This window comes from Phoxinus phoxinus (assembly GCF_949152265.1).
Source record: "Phoxinus phoxinus genome assembly, chromosome: 19".
Classification (NCBI taxonomy): domain Eukaryota; kingdom Metazoa; phylum Chordata; class Actinopteri; order Cypriniformes; family Leuciscidae; genus Phoxinus; species Phoxinus phoxinus.
Window position 1 is genome coordinate 21,081,086 of NC_136894.1, and position 23,192 is coordinate 21,104,277.

The 23,192-nt window shown below is 39.0% G+C and overlaps 1 protein-coding gene across 1 annotated transcript; it reads left to right on the forward strand.

The window, feature by feature from the left end:
* Positions 1 to 4,325: 4,325 nt before the first annotated feature.
* mrpl3 (mitochondrial ribosomal protein L3) lies at positions 4,326 to 22,709 on the forward strand. Its single transcript, XM_079590033.1, has 10 exons — positions 4,326 to 4,621; positions 4,891 to 5,069; positions 5,484 to 5,575; positions 10,570 to 10,668; positions 11,350 to 11,449; positions 14,003 to 14,063; positions 19,496 to 19,607; positions 21,468 to 21,545; positions 21,726 to 21,803; positions 22,182 to 22,709. Exons 1-10 carry the CDS (start codon positions 4,527 to 4,529, stop codon positions 22,323 to 22,325), a joined length of 1,038 nt encoding a protein of 345 aa, XP_079446159.1. The 5' UTR covers positions 4,326 to 4,526; the 3' UTR covers positions 22,326 to 22,709.
* Positions 22,710 to 23,192: the final 483 nt, after the last annotated feature.

Below are 23,192 nucleotides of genomic sequence, written 5' to 3' on the forward strand. Positions count from 1 at the left end.
TTTTTGTGTTTCAGCTTTTTGTTTTGATACAGATGTTCACTGGACGCACTTGCTCATCACATTAAACACACACAGGTCTCTCACGTCCGCTCATATTGATCTAGAGTTTTTCTTAAATTGTATTACTGTAATTCACTAAATGCTAAATTTAGGGATGCTTGGATGTACAGGCTCTTAACCAGGCATCAGAAGACCTTGAGAAATTGGAGTCCTGGAGGTGTGATCGACTCTTTATGAGTCAGACGAATCTTTGAAGTCTAAACACACAAACATGCACACACTCCTCTTCACACACACAGACTTTCGGCTCACTCCATCATAATTAAACAGTCAGATCACCAGGACAAGACTATAGGGGATATCAGGAGAAAGAGAGGTCATCTTCTTTATCATATCCATTAATCAAGAGATTCAGAGAATTCATTCTTGTTAGTGATATTGCAGATGCTTTCTTTTTCAAAACAACTCTCAACACAGAGGTTGAATGGGCACAAGGGCACGGTTAAATATACATTTCATGAATGTTCACTAAGGTGATATCTATCAGACAATGAACATTAATATTTACTAAGATGAATATTCACATCATTTTTTTCTTTGATTCACTAATGATTGCTTCCAGGATTTGAACTCCCAAACCTTTGGTTAGAATGTTTAATATTTAAAAAAACATAACACAACAAAACATAACACAACAAAACATAACGTCATTAGTTGCATGATCACATCTAACATAAATGTTAGTGTTACGTCACTAACACTGTGTATGTGTGTGTGTGTGTGTGTGTGTGTGTGTGTGTGTGTGTGTGTGTATACACTAACAACAACATTTATTGTTAGATGCGATTAATGACATGTTCTGTTTTGTTGTGTTATGTTGTTTTTTAAATTATTAAACATTCTAAGATTTTATATACAAACACATATTATACTTACAAACTATTATATTAGATGTGATTAATCGTGAATAATTGATTAGACAGCACATAACAACAACGTAACGTGACATAATGTAATGTAAAGCGGTGCAACATAGTGTAACATAACATAATAATATTAGCAAATTAGCCCATGATTTTACCTCACAAACCTTAGGATTCAAAATGTATATAATATAATATAATATTTTTAATATAATAGTTATATAACATAAAATTAACAATTGTTTGCTTTCAGGATTTAAACTTATCTTGAAAATATTTACCTTTTATATATATTTTTTTCTTAGGCTATATTAACAACTCATTGTATTTATAGTCTTATTCTATTCAATAGCCTATGTGTATATTATTTCGTTGAAAGTGTACATTCTGTCTGATTAAACAATCCTATTTAGTTCATATGTTTTATTAGGTAACAGACCTACAATACATAACAATTATGTTTACAGTATGTAACACTGTGGCCCTGTATAAGGCATGACATTTCATCCCTTTGTATGTCTCAATGGAATGACAATGAAGCTCGCTTGAATTGACTTGACTTGTCATCAGGCATCTGAGGCTGTGTAACTCAACAACTTCTAGGAGTGAAAACAGGCTTACAGACATCCAAAATCTTTGTGGGGTCAGTTTCTGATGTCTGGAAGGAATCACCCGCTGCTGCTGCTGCTGCTGCAATATGTACATACTTAATGTTCCTCAGAGCCCTATGTGAACATCAGTGGCAGCGGGCGGTACTGTGAACATCAGCCGTGAGAGTGGATGAGGCAGGGAGCAGGGTGGATGAGGAAACCGCATGGTAGGTTGGAGGAAAATGTAACTGGCAGGTACGAGGAAGAAGCAGCTGGCAGGGTGGATGAGGTAGCTGGCAGCATGAAGGAAGTAGCAGCTGGCGGGACAGAGGAGCAGCTGAGTTGTGGTTACGGCTTAATCTGCAACGGTGCTGAGGATTCCAGGAGAACCATGTGGCCCTCCTCAAATCCTTCACCCTCCTAATATTTTACATCCTCCAGCAGCTGGCTGGTCTTTTCTCCATCTCAGTTTATCATTTGAAGTTCACAAGGTGCAGGATGCATTTAGTCCTGGTTTAACTTTGATCAAGTTTGTGCAGGACAAACAATGAGATTATCCAAATGCATTTTACATAGGCCTACTAAAGACCTATTCCTTCCCAGTGATTGGCCAGCCACCGGAGCATGATGAGCTGCTACGGCTCCCATATACTTTGAGCGTGCTCCTCCAGCAGCTCCTGGAAGGAGAGTATCACTGATACCTTGCATGACAGGGTTTCAAAGTGCATGTCTATCCGAACACCTGCTGGAGAACACTAACCACTTTGAAGCGTAGAGGCGCCTGGTAGACGGGGCTCTAGCCTCAGAAATTGTGTTCAGAACCTTCTCGTGGAGGTCCCGGGGTACCCGTTGATGAGCCACACATGTAGGGCCCACAAGTCGGGACGGGGGTGCCAGATTGTCCCGTTTGCCTGTGTGTGGAGATCTTTCCTCAGGGGGAAAGGGCATGGGACTTCGTCCACCATCTGAACCAGCTGGGGGAACCAAGGTCTGGTTTTCCAGAGAGGACTGGGCATCCGCTCTCCCTCACTCGTTTGATGACCTGGGGAATCATGGAAACGGGGGGAAACGCATACCGAGGGCAGATGGGCCACGCATGGGCCAGCGCATCCCTGTCCTTCGAAAAGAACACTGCGCAGTGAGAGTTGTTTCTTGTTTCCCGCCGAACACACTCCAAATCAGACGAACCGTCTGAAGCTTTAGAGACCACTCGCCTAGGGGAGTGTTGTCTCGAGAGAGCATATCTGCACCCATATTCTGAATGACCGGGATATGCGCTGCTCTCAGAGAGCTCAAGTTGGGTTGTGCCCACATAAGCAGATCTCTCGCCATGGAGTTCAGGTGACCAGACCCGAGACCGCCCTGGCGATTGATGTATGACACCACCGACGTGTCTGTGCGGACTAAGACGTGGTGTCCCTTAAGGTCAGACAGAAATGCTTTCAGGGCCAAACAAACTGCTGCCATTTCAGACAGCCGACAGCCGCGGTGAGGATCCTGAGCATCTCCGCATCCGAATTGGTGCTAGCTGGGATGCTAGCGCTCGACTGGGACGGGTGAGGGTCGACAGAGCCCTGCCAGTCCTCTTCGGGAACCGCGATGGAGAGGCTGTTGTTTTGTTCGTCGTCCGACGCACGAGACGAAACCAGGCCCTCCACGTGGGTGGGGGTTGTGGGGGGAACGGGTGACGGAGTCAGGGCCGGAAAAAGAGAGGCACGCAGGGACGTGGCCGGCGTGGGCTCGCTAATCTCCATGCTCTCGGGCAGTCGCTGGCTGCAGTGCTTCTTCCTCGGTAAAAGCAGTGGGGGAAATGGAAGAGTGGGGGGTGCGGCGTTGCCATCCTTCGCGAGAGCTAGCCGTGACCGCAGGACCGACACAGGCATGCTCTCGCAGAGAGAGCAGCTGCCAGCAGAGAGTGCGGCTTCAGCGTGGGGAGGCCCCAGACACGAAACGCACTCCGAGTGCCCGTCATCCTCGTGCAGAATGGATACGCACATGGTGCAAGCGGAACGAGCCATTTGAAACAACGCTTCGTTCGGCGCTCAGAAACTGTAATAGGTAACAGTTAGTTTGAAAGGAAATGTGATGATCGCCGGATGACCACAGAAGAACGGCAACAGGAGAAAGCGACTTCGAAGAGAAGGTCGCAGTCTGCTGTGAAATGGGCTTGATTCGATGGCGAAGCTTAACGTTTTCCGGAGGACACAGAGACGGAGTTTGTCGCTGAAGTTGAGTAAATCTGCTATAATGGCGAATTCGGGACCATTTTATAGGCTCTGCCACGCCCCGTTGGCGGTCTCTGCCTCTGACGTATGTCGGCGTGCTGTTAGCTGATGAGGCGCCTTTCGCCATTGGATGTTCAGTTGCTGCAGCACAGCCAATGATTGAGCCAGTCTCTCACTGTCTAGCTGTGCAGCTGCAATGCGCTTTACATTGTAAGCTTCAATAAATCTGAGGAAAAAAGTTTCCCCACTGCGTATAGCTATGCAATACGAAGTGACCGTTCAAAAGGGAACAATGCTTATGTGAGCAGATTAATATATATATATAATATTTTTTGGTTTTGTTACAATTTAAAACAATATCACATGATTAGCCTAATTCTTTATTGTATGTTATTATGAAGTGTGGTTGGTGTTGTATATCTAGTCTATATTAACCATTTCATTGTTTTAAATCAACAGATCTGAGAGACCAACAAAAACGTTTAGGCTGGTAAGTACTAAGAAATGACAACAGACCTGTAAATGATAAACCCAATTATTATTTTGCTTTCAACAACAACAAAAATAACACACTACTGTGTGCTCAGGGAACTAATAATTTATTTTAGAGGAACAATATTTTGAAGCAGGAGAAACCAGCGACCGTATTTCCGTGTAACACCGGAAGTTGAAGGAATGACATTCTACTGCAGGACAAACACGAGACTTTCATGTTGAGTACAATGATGGGATCTGGCTGATTAATTTGAGCTGTTGTTTGTTGTATGATAATTTTGTAAATAATAAAAATGACAGCGTTGACGTGTAGGTTTATTAATCTTGCTGATGGTTTGCTAAGAGGTGCGCCAGTAATCGTTTGCCGAACTGGAGCAGCGCTGCAGAGGTAACGTCATTTGATTAACGTACAGTTATTAACGAAAAAATAATAATAATCGTTCTCATAAAATAATGTAACCCCTAACTCAAGATCGTGTAAATCTCACATATACCATATACTCGTTTAATAATTTGATATCAGTACTTTTGAGATTTAATTGGTGTGCATTGCATATAAAGCAAATCTTATTATTTAGCACTTTAACGTGATATTTACATAAAAAGCGTGACAGTTACCATCATGCCACTGTTTTTATTTTATTTTTATCTCGGCAGAACTCCTGTCATTCATTGTGTAAGGACGCATCGGACGAACACATGGTGGGATGAACACCTCACAGAAGATAATTCTTCATTTCTGAAGAAGATTATTGCAGATGAATACCAACAACTGACCGCAGACAAACTCAACCCCCTCAAGGATGAACCCTGGGCCAGACAAGAGTGGGTGGAAGGTGGGTTAGGTCACAACGCACAAACTTTTAAGGACTTAGCCTATTTATGGATCCAGAAAAACTTAAATTCTTTTTAGCACAAGCACATTTAAACATTACTTTATAGAATTGTACTCGTATTGTACATCTACTTATTTTTGTTTGGTTTTTTTTCAAGTTGAATTTTATAAAATGTTTGTTTTCATTATATTGTATTTGTGATGTTATTTTGTTAAATATACATCTGCCATGTAAAAGCCGGTGATGCTGATATGGCAATAAACTCAATACTTGGGTCACAACACAAGAAGTCTTATGTGGTTGTCATTTCCTCTCTGGTCCTAGAGGAAGAAGCCTGCAGGGTTGTTTACACTGATGCTTGATTGATACTTCAGTTTTTGTGGTTGTATTGATTTGTAATCTGCATCTCCTTAGGGAGTCGGAGAGTTGGTCTTGTGGCCGTTAAACTCGGAATGATGCCTGTGTGGACCAAATCTGGAGAGAGACACGTGGTTACCATGCTACAGGTAAACAGGATCAAGTTCATCACTTTATTACAGAGTAAGAGATGACATCACTGCTATAGATCTTGTATATATAATATGTTAAAAAATAATAATAAAAAATCGTCAATTATACAGAGAAACACTAAAGTCTTCCCTCAATTTTCAGGTATAAAAGCCATTGCATTGCTAAGTGAAAGGGAAGAAATTGAATTGTATTATTGTAAAATTAATGCACTTATATTTCTTATATTAATCTATTCACAAATAAATAGATTAATAATATCCACAAAAAAAATGTAAAGTGTTTCACAAAAATTTATAAAATTCACAAATTTATAAAATGAGATTTGCAAACAAAAAAATATTTACAAATGTTTTATGTCACAAACACTACTCTGCCTGGCATACATTTGTATTCATTGTTTCCTGTGCATTTGTGAACCGCTTTCTGTGCATTTGTGAATTTCTGCATGCATTTGTGGATTTTGAAACACTTCTAGCGTCAAGACATGCTGCAGACAAATCCACAAATAAGTGGACTCCACCCACCATCTACTTAAGCCAATCTTATAACAGCCCCATTGCTCTGACCAATCATAGCCCGCTCTTGCTCCAACCAATCACGATTTGCAAAACTTTGATCTGATCAGATGTTTAAAAAAGATGTTTATCATTTGGATTTCGTTAGCCCTTTAGACTGTGTATCGAGCCAAGCTACAGTATTATATTTTATGAGACTTTGAAAAGGCCACAGAGAACTTGACATCTCTGTTATGGGAACGTCACGTTATTCAAGATGGAACAGAAAAGCATTGATAAGTAGCTTATTATGACTTATTCAACCTAGTGATAAACGTGAGTTTGTGTTGCTTGGTTTTTATTTTTATTTTGTATATGTAACTCTTGTATTTTTGTAATTCAGTTTTTGCCATGAAGATAGCCACAGATGCTGACATGGCATTAAATAAAACTATACACTGTTTGTGTATTAGGAGAAATTACTGTCACACAACATACATTATACACTCACAAAACTCAAGTACAGCTGCAGTGAGACTCATACTGTCATCACATTTGGGCTTATATTTGGTATTATAGTCACCTTCATTTATATAGTGCTTTTAACAATATAGGTTGTTTCAAAGCAGCTTTACAGTGATAATAGGAAATTAAAGTGACAGAAATTGTTTTGGCTTTACAGCAGCTCTAGAATAAAGTTATTGTCTAGCCACGTGAACCGGAATTATCCAACATTTCATCTGTACAGAGGTAAAGCGAAGGGAAGGAGGTCTTCACAGGGGAGAGACTAGTTGGCACTTCAGGACTGTGTTGTCGTGTCTGGGCGCAGGTCCTTCATCAGATCCGGATAGGGCCTGGATCCAGCGGACTGTGGTAAACCTCGGGATAAACAGAGAGACTAATATTAGCGTAGACGCTAGGGATGTCAACGATTAATCGACGATCGATTAATTGTCGATAATACATTTAATCGATACAACTTCTCGATCATCGATTAAGCAGGTTCATGCGCGTGTGCGCTGCTCAACCGCGAAACAGAAAGCGAGCGCGTTTTGTTTGGGACCATTTTACACCTTCATTATGACTAAGTTTGCATGTTCATTCGCAGCCTTTTGTTTTGTGCAAATGTAAGTTGTAATATTGTGTTTATTTTATGCCTATCTATATCTGATTTATTGGATGCATCCCTTGAATGAACGCTGTAGTGCGACTGTGCGCGTGATCAGCTTCAGCGCGCGCAGCTCAAACGGCACTGCACGACTAATAATGACTATTGGCAGGACTGTCATATTACATAACATTATAAAGAGAACAATATTGTAATAAAACATTGTGCATTATTTGAGTTTAGTTGCCGTGTCGCGTTGCTCCCGGAAGAGTGCGTCCACAACATGATCATTCTGAATGAATGGCACGTAACTTAGTTCAAGTTCACTTGTGCATTCGCGTCATTTTGTGCAGAAATAATTTGTAATATTATGTTTATTTTGAATATATCTGATGAATCTCATATAGGATGTGTTTCTTTGAGTTAAATAACGCGCTAGCAAACTAAGTGCTCCAGTTTAACAGTAGCCTTCATTCAGCGCGCGCAGCTCAAACAGAAATGCACAACTAATAATAACGATGAATAATTTGGGACTGACATATTACATAACATGAGAACACTATTGTATTAAATGGTTGTGAATGCATTGGGTTTAGTTGCCGTCTTCAGTGCGGTGTTCAGGGAGAGATCGTCCACAGTCACACATTCTAGATTTGAACTGACAGAGTGTGTCTGCTTCCCGGACAATGTTAGGAAGACTGTTCCAAAGTTTTGGTGCTAAACAGGAAAAGGATCTACCGCCAGCAGTCGATTTTGATATTCTAGGTATTATCAGAAAAAGTAGTTTGGGATCGGCCTGTAATTTACTAATTCTGTAGGATCAAGTTGCAAAAAAAAAATTCATTAATTAAGTTTTTGGTACGTATCTTAAGGGAGAACTCCGGTCAATTTTAACATTGAGCTCAATTTTTTGTAAATTTGGAGTGCTGTCAATACAGAGAACAACGACAAAAATCGGTGTTGCCTACACCGTGTTACCCTATTTTTAAAATTTTCACCCTATTGACTTGAATGGGGCAAATTTTAAACCTGCTTTTATTTCTCTTATCATCCTTGATGTGTCATTACAAGTGCCCAGCCATGTTGAGTGATTCCTTCAGAGTGAACACGGTGAATCTGACTGCAGTAGATGTGAAAGATATTCATAAAAATTGTTAATTCAGCCAGCGCAAATACCTGTACATTACATCCTGTTTTCGGTCGAAGTCCAAAGTAGTCGATTGTCGAGTTCACGCGCATAGGTTTAGTTGCCTATGATCACACGCGTGAACTTGACAATCGACTACTGTGGACTTCGACCGAAAACATACAGGTCTGTGCGCTTGTTGAATTAACATAATTTTTATGAATATCTTTCACATCTACTGCAGTCAGATTCACCGTGTTCACTCTGAAGGAATCACTCAACATGGCTGGGCACTTGTAATGACACATCAAGGATGATAAGAGAAATAAAAGCAGGTTTAAAATTTGCCCCATTCAAGTCAATAGGGTGAAAATTTTAAAAATAGGGTAACACGGTGTAGGCAACACCGATTTTTGTCGTTGTTCTCTGTATTGACAGCACTCCAAATTTACTAAAAATTGAGCTCAATGTTAAAATTGACCGGAGTTCTCCTTTAATGACAAAGATGGGTAACCAAAACATAAAACAACTTTTTTTTAGTTAATGATCTGTAAGACTGGGGCTTTAATAATGCTGTTCATTGATTTAAGTACATTTGTTGACATTTGGGTATAAAGTGTATTAATTCTACAATATATGGTGTAAAAACGTCTGAGTGCTGCCCTCTTCAGGTTGAACGGTGGCTACTGCAGTTGAATTTTCCTATTGGATGTTGTGGTACTTCTTGACGTAAGCAGGTCACCACGCCCTTGCCTACAGAGAGAAGTGTCTCAGGTGCCCCCCTTCTAGAACGGGCATCCGCTTACTGTCGGCGAATCATCGTGTCGTGCTGCACCCAGTCTAGTGTAGACAGTATCACTGATTATAAAATATAATGGTACTATTTGCTTTTAAAGCGCTGTTCCTTTCAGTGGTGCAAAATAAATCTGTTTTTTGCCCCGAGTGTAAAGCCAAACATGATTGTTTGTAGCTAGAGCGTGCTATGATTGGTCAGCGCAATGGGGCCGTTATCTTATTGGCTTGAGTAAACAGTGGGTGGAGTCCACTTATTTGTGTATTTGTCTGCACGTCTTGATGCTTGAAGTGTTTCAAAATCAACATAAGAGTGCGGGATCTACAAATGCACAAAGTGATCCACAAATGCACAAAAAGTGATTCACAAATGAATGCGAGGCAGAGTTTTGTTTGTGACAAAACATTTGTAAAAAAAATTATTTGCAAATCTCATTTTTATTTATTTGTGAATTTTATAAATTTTTTGAAAATCTTTACATTTATTTGTGGATCTTAATCGATTGTTTTGGAATAATGCTACAATTCTAACCCCATATTCCTCACGTAAAACAATAAGTAAAATATGTATGCCTGCATGTGTGTTTTAATCTAAACATTACAGTGCAGAAGACTTGGGCATGTTAGTATTTCAAAAAACAAAACAAAAGTTATTTATATCTTTTGCTGAAGTGTTTCAATAGAAAATATCATATCGCAATAGAATTTACATTTCCATACTTCCTTTTTGACATTAATTGCAATAATCCAGTGAGATTTTTGTTTGCACAAGGCAAGCAGTCTGACAACAGCCAATAGGTTCCACACAGAAATCTAAACACACCATCATTGAGTCCGTCTGTGATTACATGAAGAAACTGAAACAGACTAAATCAAAAAGAACTGCGGCAAACTCTCTAAGACACTTGAAGAAACCTAGCGGCAGAGCTACAGTACTGTGAAAAGTTTTAGGCACTTGTGTAGAACCGCTGAAGAGTGAGAATGCTTTCAAAAATAATGTCATAAATATTATATATTTATGAATGAACTTCTATTAACTGAATCAAATCAATATTTGGTGTGGCCATCTTTGCGCATAATTTGTCATCGTTCCTGCAGTTATTGTTTGGAAAACTGATATTTCCTACTGACACTCAACAGCAAAAGGTATAAATAACAGATATATAAATAACCATTTTTTGGTGAGTGAAAATACTTGCGTGCATAAGACTTTTGCACAGTACTATATATGTATTGAATCAAATAACAAATAACTAAAAAATCAGTCACTTTTTGAAAAAACTTTACATAGTATGAAAAAACTCTCATCAGAAGTTTCTCTGGCTGTCAATGCTGTGTAGTGTCTTAAAATCCAGCTGAAAGTTTGATTGTTATGAGATTAACTATCAAATAACATTTTTAAACTTGATTTTTATTTTACCTTGATACTAATCTGTTCATAATTGTATCGCACCCAAATCTCTCTCTCAGGTGCAGGACTGTCATGTGGTGAAACATCTATCAAAAGAAGAGTATAATGGAAAGACAGCAGCTCTGGTCGTGGGTGGGAAAAACGTATCTCCGTTTCATGTGAGTTAGACATGTCTTGAACGTTTTCCAATAAGACTGATCTTATCCACACACTCATAACGAACTCTTGTTTCTTCACCTTTCTGGCGATCCTCGACCTCTCTGAGGTGGAACATGATAATAGACTAGAGCTGTTCTGTTTCTGTGGAGAGGAAGTATAATAAGACCTGAAGAGCTCCTGGAGAGAAATGACTGAGTAGTAGATAGAGAGGTCACCTTTGTGTGTGTGTGTGTGTGTGTGTGTGTGTGTGTGTGTGTGTGTGTGTGTGTGTGTGTGTGTGCCCGTGTGTGTGTGTGTGTGTGTGTGTGCACGCACATGTTAGGGAAAAAAAAAAACATTAAAATAGGCTATAAAAATATAATTCTATGGAGATTGTAATGGGAAAAAAAACTTTGCTCTGTGTCCCTTTTTTTTGTTGTTGTCAGTAAGCTAGTGTGTGTCCGTGTGTCATCTGTCTATATTTGACATCTGCCACAAAGTGCTGCTTGAAGTGTAATTGTCAATTGTCCTGACCTTCAGTCTGAGCCTTCAGTCTCTTTGCAGTCAGTCAACTCCCAAAACACAGCAGAGCAGTTTAGGTTTAATGTATTCTCTCTTTCTTCTCCCTTTCTCCTTTTTAAGGATTATATAAGTTAGTAAATCACTTGAAGCAACTGAAAGTCAATCTGTCTTTCCCTCAGAGGTCAGAGGGATATTTAGAGATTTTCCGGAATGCAGGAATTCCTCCCAAACAGAAGCTCACCACATTTTGTGTGTCCGACAACAGCATCATCAAACCAGGTAAAGTCAAGTCACCTTCATTTATATAGCGCATTTTACAATATAGATTCAAATAGATATATAGATAGTTTCAAAGCAGCTTTACAGTGATAATAGGAAATTAAAGTGACAGATATTGTTTTGGCTTTACAGCAGCTCTAGAATAAAGTTATTGTCCAGCTAAAGTTAGTTTTAATTGATTCACTTCCGTTGCAAAGATCAGTATTTATTAACTTATGGGCCGCTTACACGACACCGCTCTAACAAAAAACCCTTAACGCGCTCCGGCCCACTCACTCGCACAACAACAGTGCCTGGTGGCTCGAAAATGCAAACCTTGAAATTAGGGTTGGGCGATAAATCGATTTTAGCGATTACCGGTAACTCGAATGTGTAGTGTACGTCAATTTGTTTGAATGAAAATCAGTTTTCTCTTTAATTTCCGCCGACGCTCCCCTCTGGGCTTCCGTAGTTCCGAATAGGCTCAGCGCGTTTGCCATAGAGATACACAAACAACATGGCAAATGAACAAGACCGCGGCTGCACAAGCACACCCGCCAAAAACATTTACAAACTGAATCTGCAGGTCTGCCAACTCTCACGAATTCACCTTGAGACCCACGCAATTGTCTCTTTTTACACGCTCTCACGCCACACATCCATTTTCTCACACAGAGAAAAATCGCGAAGCAAAGAGGAGACTGACACCGACAGACAAGACAGAGAAGGTAACACTTGATATGAAACAAAATCTCAGCTCTCAGATTCTGTAAATTTAATTACGAAATTCAAACAATAAACACCGTTTTGTCGCTTGTAAATGTGACTTGACAGATCGCTGACAGATCTCAGTACAAGCGCCATGTAAACCGATCATCTGTTACTCTTTACTACTAGTTAGTTAATAGTAAATAAACACGAATGATCAATAGGTAATTTGAAAGATACAGTTCAACTTACCGAAGTGAAATAAAATAGATCAGTGTTTTTCAACCGCAGAAAGAGGTCCATAAACAACTGGAGAACAATGTCACGTAACGTTACATTCACCTCAGGAAAGCATTTCATTTAATGAGCATAGCACGCTAGTTGGACTCAAAAAATTGCTATAGAGAGGAGTATTTTGCTAAATATGATAAGTATATTAGATATTTATTATATTTTTACCTATATCATTAAAATATTATAACGGTGTTATGATGAAAAACTAGGGATGTTCACGAATATTAAAATTTTTGAATATTTATAATATTTATTAACCACCTCTTAGCAAACGGGGATTTTTTTTTTAGACCATATCGCCCAGCCCTACTTGAAATAGGTTCCAAGGTGCAAATTTTGGGGGAAAAAGTTATCTCTGCGCAAACTTCAAAAACGCGAATGTATATGTGTGCAGGCATGTAGTCTTTCTTTACAAATTGACCTCGAAAAATAACTCGTCTGGCTGTCATTGTTTTATCGCTTCTGTGTAGCCATGTGAACTGGAATTAAAGGGTTAGTTCACCCAAAAATTAAAATAATGTCATTAATGACTCACCCTCATGTCGTTCTAAGCCCGTAAGACCTCCGTTCATCTTCGGAACACAGTTTAAGATATTTTAGATTTAGTCCGAGAGCATTCTGTCCCTCCATTGAAAATGTATGAACGGTATACTGTCCATGTCCATAAAGGTAATAAAAACATCATCAAAGTAGTCCATGTGACATCAGTGGGTTAGTTAGAAGTTTTTGAAGCATCGAAAATACTTTTTTGTCCAAAAATAACAAAAACTACGACTTTATTCAGCATTGTATTCTCTTCCGGGTCTGTTGTCAATCTGCGTTCACCACTCTGCAGTGACGCTGCTGACGTATTATCTGGTGCGCCCAAGCTTCATTTACAGTCTGAGGGAGACGCACGATGTAAACGAAACAATCTTCGCAAACATGTCTAAGGATTTCGACACAGAGGAAGACTTGCATTTTTTTGCCCATCCATATTTATTTGAACCCGAATACTACAGGGACGAGATAACACGTCATCAGCGTCTTAAGTCAGCAGTGTCACTGCGGAGTCGTGAAAGCAGATTGACAACAGACCCGGAAGAGAATACAATGCTGAATAAAGTCGTAGTTTTTGTTATTTTTGGACAAAAATTTATTTTCGATGCTTTAAAAATGTCTAACTAACCCACTGATGTCACATGGACTACTTTGATGATGTCTTTATTACCTTTATGGACATGGACAGTATACCGTTCATACATTTTCAATGGAGGGACAGAAAGCTCTCGGACTAAATCTAAAATATCTTAAACTCTGTTCCGAAGATGAACGGAGGTCTTACGGGCTTGGAACGACATGAGGGTGAGTCATTTATGACATTATTTTAATTTTTGGGTGAACTAACCCTTTAAAGTCACCTGTCAGAACTCTTTACTCTTGCCGGATAAAGAATAAAGTTGTTTCAGCTGTATACCTTTAATTACACGTTTGAGTGAATAAACCTTATGATGTTTGCATTTTAAACCATATGACATTGTGTTTTTAACCACACATGTTTTTATGTTTTGTATTTTGTTTGGTTTTATCTAGGCACTCCTCTTTATGCAGCTCACTTCCGTCCAGGACAATATGTGGACATCACAGGGAAAACGTGAGTCAAATATAAACGCACACAGAGCACCATTAACCCCCTGGGGTCAGCAAACGCGCGGGCGCGTTTTGCTCGTTTTTTTTTACATAGCAGCAAAATAGACCTAAAATACTCCGTCGGTTTTGGTCATACAGACTTAAGAAATATGAAAAAATAAGCTGTTAAATGTCTACTTTTTTATGTGTCCACTTACAATCGAAATAAAACATTGTGCTTTTGTAAAATAAAGAAAGTAAACAGGGAGTGCTTTATGCCTCTCCGTCTCCGTGAACTTTTTTTCTGAAGCACGTCTCTAAATTTATACAAATCTCAGCGAATACTATTCACTCAGACATGAGCTATATATCTCTATAATCATTTAAGTGTGTAGTTTTAAAATATCTAATTCAAAACTAAAACAAATATTCTCTGTTTATGTAATCTATATATAAAGAGCGAGAGATCATCCGTTCTCATTATCGTTCTGGCACCTCATTACTCCGCTAATGTGACACGCCCATCGAGAGCGCGCGCTATTCAAACACAGATGATCTGGAGCAACACATGCAAACCAGTCAACGCCCACAACAGCTGGACAACACACTCGCTGTGAGGAATAGCTCTGCTAATAATATCGTGATTATCCTGGAAATTTTACCTCAAACGTGCTGGAGTAGCCGAACAACGGATCCAGCTGCAGATCATCAGTAAGTGCTTTGTTCTAATCGCGATATGAAATGGAGTCTGTAAACCGCAAAAGACTGTTTAAATGTGAATCGCGTTTCTGTGTTTGAATGAATGAACGGCACATGTGCACGCGTTTGTTTACTAACGTTACAGCTCGCGCGTCTGTGTGTGTGAATGAAATATCTATTGCCTACTGAGATGAGTAAAAATCGACTGAATACGTTGAAATAAAATGTCTTTGTATAAGCAACATTTTAAACTGCAAATTAACATTTATGCCCTATATAGGCTATATTATAAAAGACGACGTTACAGACGAAATATGAAAGACAACATTTCGTTTTGGATAGATTATAAATTTGTACTGCCACATTAAAACCTAATTTCCAAGGTGCAAACAAAATCTTAAAAGGTCAATATAAGCCTTCTCTTTAAATTATTTTTGTGTTTTATTAGTGACAAATTTGGGGAGAGGATAGCCTACATAATCCAAAACTTTCTGAAAATACGAATGAGAATTAACTGCACAATTACTAGAAATGTTTACCTTGGATATTATACAATTTGCAAGCATAGGCCTACACAGTTTGTGGAAAAATACACTTTTTTTTTCAAGATGTTTCCAACTCTGAACCAATTCTGTAGTAATATATATATATATATGTGTGTGTGTGTGTGTGTGTGTGTGTGTGTATGTATGTATATATAATATATATATATATATATATGTGTGTGTGTATGTATGTATATATGTGTGTGTGTGTTGTCTTTGCATTCTTTGCATTCTGTGTGGCTCAGTGACACCTAGGCTCATTAGTATGCAGCATTAGCAGGTCTTCTTTGTCTCCTCCAGGTGTGAATGAGGACATTATTCATGACCTTGTTGGATCATTCACGCCCCCCTGCATATTGCCTTTCCAAACAAAAAGTGTCTTACAAAATTTAAATCAATCTATTGTTTAATGTGAACGATTAGCCCGGATGATTTTCAGATCATTTTGAAGTAAATACTCTAGCCGACAAGATCCATTAGTCAAAAGTATTGTGGGAATATGTGAAGTTGGTCGTTTGTGGTCTTATATCAGAACATTTAAGTTTGAGTTTTTTGAATAACCACGCATAAATAATATTCTCTCAAAAATGCAAACATGTACATACATGTTGCTCACATATTATGATAGTCATGTTCGTGCTAAATAGAGTGTAATTACACCTTTGCCATTAATATGTTTATAAGCAACTGAAAAAAATACAAATATCAGGGCATATCAAAACATCTCAAGGACCCCAAAAACACCTTAGACTCCAGAGGGTTAAGTTGTGATGTAATTTTCTTATATATTCCAGCTTAATATGTAGAGACTATAAAACTATAAATAATCCATTTGTAGATTTATCCGACCTTTAAACAATGTGGCTCGATCAAAAAATTACTTTTTGTTTGATCAGCCCAGCATTTTAACATTGGCTCAACCAGCAGGACTCTCTTTCTGCTCGACCAGTGGAAGATGGGGAATGTATCTGCCATAATTTTCATTTAGTGGTACTAACATGCATGATGTTTCATTGATGATTAAACAAACACCATGGGCCCTATCATACACCCAGCGCAATGCAGCGTCAGGTGCTACGCAAGTGTTTTTAGCTAGTTTCAGCCTGACACATTTATCATTTTCATGTCCTGCGCCACATTGTTTAAATGGCAAATGCATTTGTGCGTCCATTGGCGTGCTAGTCTGAAAACGAGGTGTGTGCAGGCGCGTTGTTGGCGCGTTGCTATTTTGAGGCAACTGAAGACTCGTTAATAACTGAAGACAATGTTAATTTCATTGACCAACAAAAACCTGGTCTAAAGTCAAATGGCCAATTTTTTTAGTTTAAAGAGCGAGTTAGTAATGTGCGCCTATAGGCGGGTCCACAATGCATGGAGACTCTGCTTATTACACACACGGATGCGCAGCAGCACACAGACAAGCCAAATAAAAAAAATAAAAGGATTACAATGTAAAAGATTGTAATTGTGTACATAAAGATATGTTGTGTACATAAAGGTAGAATCCGGCATGTCCTAGTCGATGGTCTGCTTTCGCGCTTTGAAGCAACACCAAGGAACTTTTTCTCTGCAGTCGCCCTACAGGTTGGAAGCGGAATTGTCCATTACCGCTGTCGTAAATAATTTAGCCTACCGCAGCCTACTGTCGCACGCATGTTCACCGTTTATCCAGCACCGGCTTTGGAATGAACGATGTCCACAGACAAGGTAGAGTATGATGCATGATTTTATGAAAGTATGATGTATTGCGACATCAGAAACGAAGAAAAACAAAATAATGACTATTGTAACACTTGACGTAAAGCAAGTCAAATTTGTAGTTTTCTTATGTCTCATTAGAACTACAGAAAAGCGACCCGATCTGGCAATCTTACATAGTGTGGTTATAGCAGATAAAGGACCGCAAAGCGGAGGCATAAGTGCCTTTCACCCTGTTACGAGTTGATGAACCTCTGAAACGATTTTGGAAACATTATTTTAAGTTAAAAAAATCTTCCTTCGTGTTGCTTTAACCTCGTGCACGAGCAGATCCGTTTGCTCTCTGAAGACGCGTTCAGTCTTTCTGCCATGTAAATAGCGAATCCGGCATGGTGCATGCCCAACTGGCTTTTAAGGGGAATGGGAAATTACACTCTGATAGTTTTTTTGCACGTTACGCAAAACACACCCATTACTCATCAAGAGAATACAGACAACCCTTTTAGACCACGCGCCAGGCGCACCGACCATTTTTCCCGTCATTAAACTTGCAAAAGTGGATTCGGACACGCCCTAAGTGCACTTGCTTTGTTAGTGCGCTGAGATTATTAAAATAGGCCCCCGTATATTGTTTTTCCCCCTCATTCTTAGATTAATTTTTAATTCAAGTTTTGCGGCAGAACTGTTTTTACACTCTTGACTTAAATATGAAAGGGAGATGCGTTTTTCAAACCGTGACAAATCTTTAAGATTGACTGATATTTTAGTCAGTGGAAGCGTGCATCCTACTGTCCTAAATGGTCTGATCTCTCTCTCTCTCTCTCTCTCTCTCTCTCTCTCTCTCTCTCTCTCTCTCTCTCTCTCTCTCTCTCTCTCTCTCTCTCTCTCTCTCTCTCTCTCTCTCTCTCTCTCTCTCTCTCTCTCTCTCTCTCTCTCTCTCTCTCTCTCTCTCTCTCTCCCCTTTACCCCCTCCCTTCCTCCACCCATTTAATTTGAAGAGCTTCATCTTCTCATCAAATAATGAGTGTGTGAATCTCAGGGAGCGAGTGCCAGGGTCGGCTCGGCTGAGAGTCACTTCAGCTCTTTCTGCAGTAAATCAGCCTGAGATTTCCTTTCTACACAGATTTACACTTGATCACTTGATTATATCTGTGAGAAAGGCTTTAGAGAAACCACAGAGAAACTTTCTCCAGCATGTAGGTCATTGATAAAACAGCAGTAACTATCCTTGGGAATTCACAGTAATTCATTGTCATTTTTCTATTTGAATAAATAGAAAAGGAACCATACTCCAAAATACTTTACAATATGTGCAATTGTGCATTTTAAAGGGTACCTATTAAGTCCCCATAAAAATAAAAATGTCCCCAGAGTGCGCCTGTGAAGTTTCAGTTCAAATTACCCCACAGATCATTTATTATACCATGCTGTAATTGCCCCTTTTTGGGTGGAAGCAACAAAAATGCTGTTTTCATGTGTTTATCTTTAAATGCAAATGAGCTGCTGCTCCCCACCCTGCTTTCCAGAACAGGGCCGAGCCTTTACAGATCGTAGAGGATATCAACTAACAAAATATGTCATCTGTATTGCCATTACTCTCACTTGACATTGCAGTTCTTTGTAATCATGAAAGTTATTTATTTGCTTGCGTTTTAAAGAAAATCCGTTTAAACTTTGGATATGTGGTTTTCTGAGCCCACACATCTGAAGCGTGCGCATACAAAGCCAGCTGTCACACCGCGTGTAGTGTGAGCACTAAACAAAGTGCTTTCTCTTTCGCGTCTTATTGCGCTTAAACTATCAAATATACACAGTTCACATAAACGCAGTCGGTTATGTCTGTGAACATAAACGGCACGGAAAGAAATCGCATGTGTATATTAGATCTGTGTATAAAGTGGCTGCCACTGAATGTACAGTACCTGCTGCTCTATGCTGTTAATGTGAATCAAACAACAAAAGAAAAACAGAAAATCACTCACTGCTCTTAACTGAATAACTGGAGTAGCTTTAATAAGAATTACTTGAATGCTGCTGTTAAATGCTGTACCGAGGACATAAACATGGCTAAGCTAATAGGGCCGATTCCATCGCCAGTCGTGGCCAGGGTTTGTTATATTGTGACGTCTCAATGCTTAGCATTCCTGAACAGCTCATTTTAAGAGGTTTAAGGGGAAAATAACAAAATAGGGTGGTTGTGTACACACTGCGGACACATAATTGACACATCAAAACACAAATGACTTCTGTTTGTTTCTACATATTAAGCTGGAGTAGAATGAAGTATTTTGACATTGAAAGTAATTACACCCATCACATTTTTTTGAAGAGAGCCTGGGTTCAAGGAACTCTTGATTAATCATAGCATCTGAGTTGTGTCAGCCCTATTTCACGCCTGAGATCATGCCTATCTGCAGCTCCTTCCACATATCTCGTATGTTGTTACACAGCATATAATAACTGAACGTTCTTTTTACATCTTTACGGCATTACACTGTTGATCTTTTATTTGTAGAATTGGCAAGGGTTTTCAGGGAGTAATGAAGCGTTGGGGGTTCAAAGGTCAGCCAGCTTCCCATGGACAAACTAAAACGCACAGGAGGCCCGGCTCTCTGGGGCCGGGAGGGGTGAGTGTTTTTATTTTTGTCACTTCATGCAAATAACTACCATTCAAAAGTTTGGGGTCTGTAAAATATTTTTAAAGAAATTACTTTTATTCGGCAAGTATACATTACATTTATTAAAAGTGACAGTATCAATGTTTACATTCTTACAAAAAACGTTTGAACTTTTTTTATTCATCAAAGAATCCTTAAAAAAAATATCATGTGACACTGAAGCCTGGAGTAATGATGCTGAAACTTCAGCTTTGCCATCACATGAAAAAACTACATTTTAAAATATTTTAAAGACCCCGTGTGGTAAAAATAATGTTTTTAATGTTTATATGTCAATGTGCTGTTTTAAATACTTTAAGACAAACCATGTGAGTATTCATAAGTCGACACAATTGCTGAGTATTTTCGCCTTAAACCTGCATTTACCAAATAGAGTCTTTGAAATTAGAAGTTTGAAATCGCCCCTGTCTTCTACGACGCAAACATTTTGTAACCAATCGCGTCAACGTGCAGGGTGGTACTTAGCAAAGCATTAACTATGCTGAGAGTGCGAAGCAGGGGGGTCTCAAAAGAAGCTATGTTATCCCGGTATATTTTCCTGTTGATATGAAAAATCGGGTACATTTAGCAATATATATATGATGTATATTACGATGTTATGATGAACTTTCTGCCTTTCTCCACTGACGTTCTAAGTTGTTCAAAGCGTTTAATGCTGATTTTTAGAAGGCAGCTGTCTGACTCTGAGATGGTGGACAGGAACATGATTTCTGTAACATTAGCAACACATTGTTAGCTGTTTGATAAGCAAGCCAATGGCTAATCATAGTAATTACCGTTATTTGTCCGATCTAGAGAGCAATTCATAACCATCCACTCTTCTTCTGAATCAGTTTCTTTGTTCAAACATGTATGGCTGAATTAAGCCAATATTTCCACTTGCGCTTACTAAAGTTTAACTTGTGGATCAGGTATTCTGAGCTGGTGTTAGCGAGTGGAGGCAGGGGCTAATTTGCATATTCATAGATCTGCGTGTACTAAATGATTTAGAGTTACATTAATTTTTAGGCATGAAAATTTTATTTTAATAGGGAAAAAAAAACATTTAAATATGCCATTTTGGTGAACAAAGATTAGTTTTAAGTGATAAAATGATTGACTACAGGGAGACTTCAAGATAGGAAACTTTAAAAACTTTAACTTATATATATATATATTATTTATTTTTAAATTCTATATATAGATGGATGGATAGATCTGTGTATGTATATGTATAAAATATTTATATATGACTACAGGGGGACTTCAGGATAGGAAACCGTTATAGAGTAATAAGTATAGATTTAACAAAAAGTACAATTAAAAGCAGTTTTCCACTGTATATGACCTTTGGTATCATTTAAAGAGCATAAAGATATCATAAAGTATCTTCTTTTGCAATCAAAATGTAGATCTATGTCTAATATTGGCCTATATATTGCTTTCAAAATACTGTATATGTAATTATGGATAATCAGTATCTGCTAAAATTTCCATAATGCATTTATCAATGTGCACAAATGTTTTTCCTGTTGATCTTGCATGCTAATATCTAGGGTGGATCTAGATCTGTTGCAACGGAAGCTGCCGTTCAATCCTGATTGGAAATTTTGTCACAGAGATACTAGGAACTGATTGAATTTCTTCTCAGGAACACAATATATCCCTCTCACTTAAACATGTTCAGAGATTGAAGCACTTTCTCCGAGGTTTCACATCAGTCATTTCAGCTAGCCGTAACTGTCCTGTATGGTCTCTAGAGAGCGTGACCTCAGCGTGCTCTTTGAATGGTTAATGGATGAGTTAAGTAACTTGTCTCCTCTCCATCAGGATCCAGCGAAGGTTTTCAAAGGAAAGAAGATGCCGGGCAGGATGGGAAACGTATATGACACTGTTTATGGATTGAAGGTACATCGATGAGAATGCACAAAATGCCTTTTTATATCTTTTAGATATTGCACACACAATTTCAAAGCTCAGCTGCTGTATCATAATATCTTGTGCTTAGGAGGCCATCTACTGTAAAGTCACCCGGTGTCACAGTGAAAAATTGTGTTTGAGGTTTCACTAAGGTCTTTTCTCTGGCAGATATGGAGAGTGAACACCAAGTATAACGTCCTCTACGTCAACGGTTCGGTACCGGGTCACCGCAACTGTATTGTTAAGGTAAAACGCCTCACACATACTCAAACGCCCAAGTATGCCAAGTCTCAAGTACTTGTCCTCAGGTAGAATATATTTTGGTAAAGGACCTTCTCCATCCTTGCTTTTATCTTCTCTGCTTCTTCTTCACTTTCATTAGCATTTAGCATTAGCTTACTGTGCTGTCCATGCCAACACTAGCACTGATCTTGGCATGCTAATACACACTCATGCTGAATCATTCATCCATATCAATGCACAGAGGCGTTCGTGTGTGCAAAGTGCACCAGTGATTCAATCATATGTAGTCAGCAAGTCTAGTGTAGTAAAAATAGCATTATAATCTTGAGGCTATGTTCTTGCCCAGTTGTCTAAACGTTGTGCTTGCGTTCACTCGGTCAGGTTAGAGACACGGTTCTGCCCAATCGGTTCGAGAAGAACAAGAGCCCGCCGTTCCCCACGTTCTTTGCTGATGGAGACGAAGAGCTCCCTGAAGACCTCTACGATGAGGACATGTTCCAGTTTGGGGAGCCCATGCCTGAATGAGGTTGTGATCCCACAAGTCTTCTGGCTTACGCTGGTTTAAAGGACACGGGCATGACGTGACCCTTGATCAGGGTCTTTCATCTCTAGTGGATTCAGCCTCGCTGAGCTCAAAGACTTTTAAAGACGAGATTTTGTCAAGTACAAACATAAGAGAGTAAACTCATACTTCTGTATTACAACTGTATCATGTTAAAGCGTCAAGCGCAGTTGTGTATTTAAACAATAAAACCTGTTTGATAAAATCTCTGCATTTCTTGTATTTTCATGTTGCAGCATTAAAACACAGAATTAAAGAAATACAAAGAGAAATGTACATTTGACAATCACTGGAAAACTAGAAGATATTAATACGTAAAATAAACTTAATATTAAATTAAACTGCATGCACACATGCATCTTCATCTTATTTCAATTTGTGTGAGTTCAAAGCATTTGATAAATGTGATAAATCTACTCTCCTAATATGATCACCTGTAATTAAATCGGCTAAACCTTTTATTGATAACTAGACCTCATTATTATAAGTTGTTTATTTTTGTGAGTGCGTATGTAAGAGTTGTCAGCATTTCTGGACTTTTTTGACTATCTGCTTTATGGACATAAAGTTGCAAATACATCAAACTGACAGCAAAACTCTGTAAGGATACCCTGATGGGACACACTGTGCTGACCTCTGTGCATTAGAAAAGAGAGCGGGAGGAGGAGGCGCAGACGGAAGGATGAATAGATGCTGACAATGGTTGACATTTCTCCCTCTCTCTCTAAGTGAGGGGAATAAATCAAGGCATTAATGTTGCATGAGTTAAAGCTCACTGACTGATGAAGGGAACGGGTGTGTGTGGATGGAGTGGCTACATTAGAGTCCAA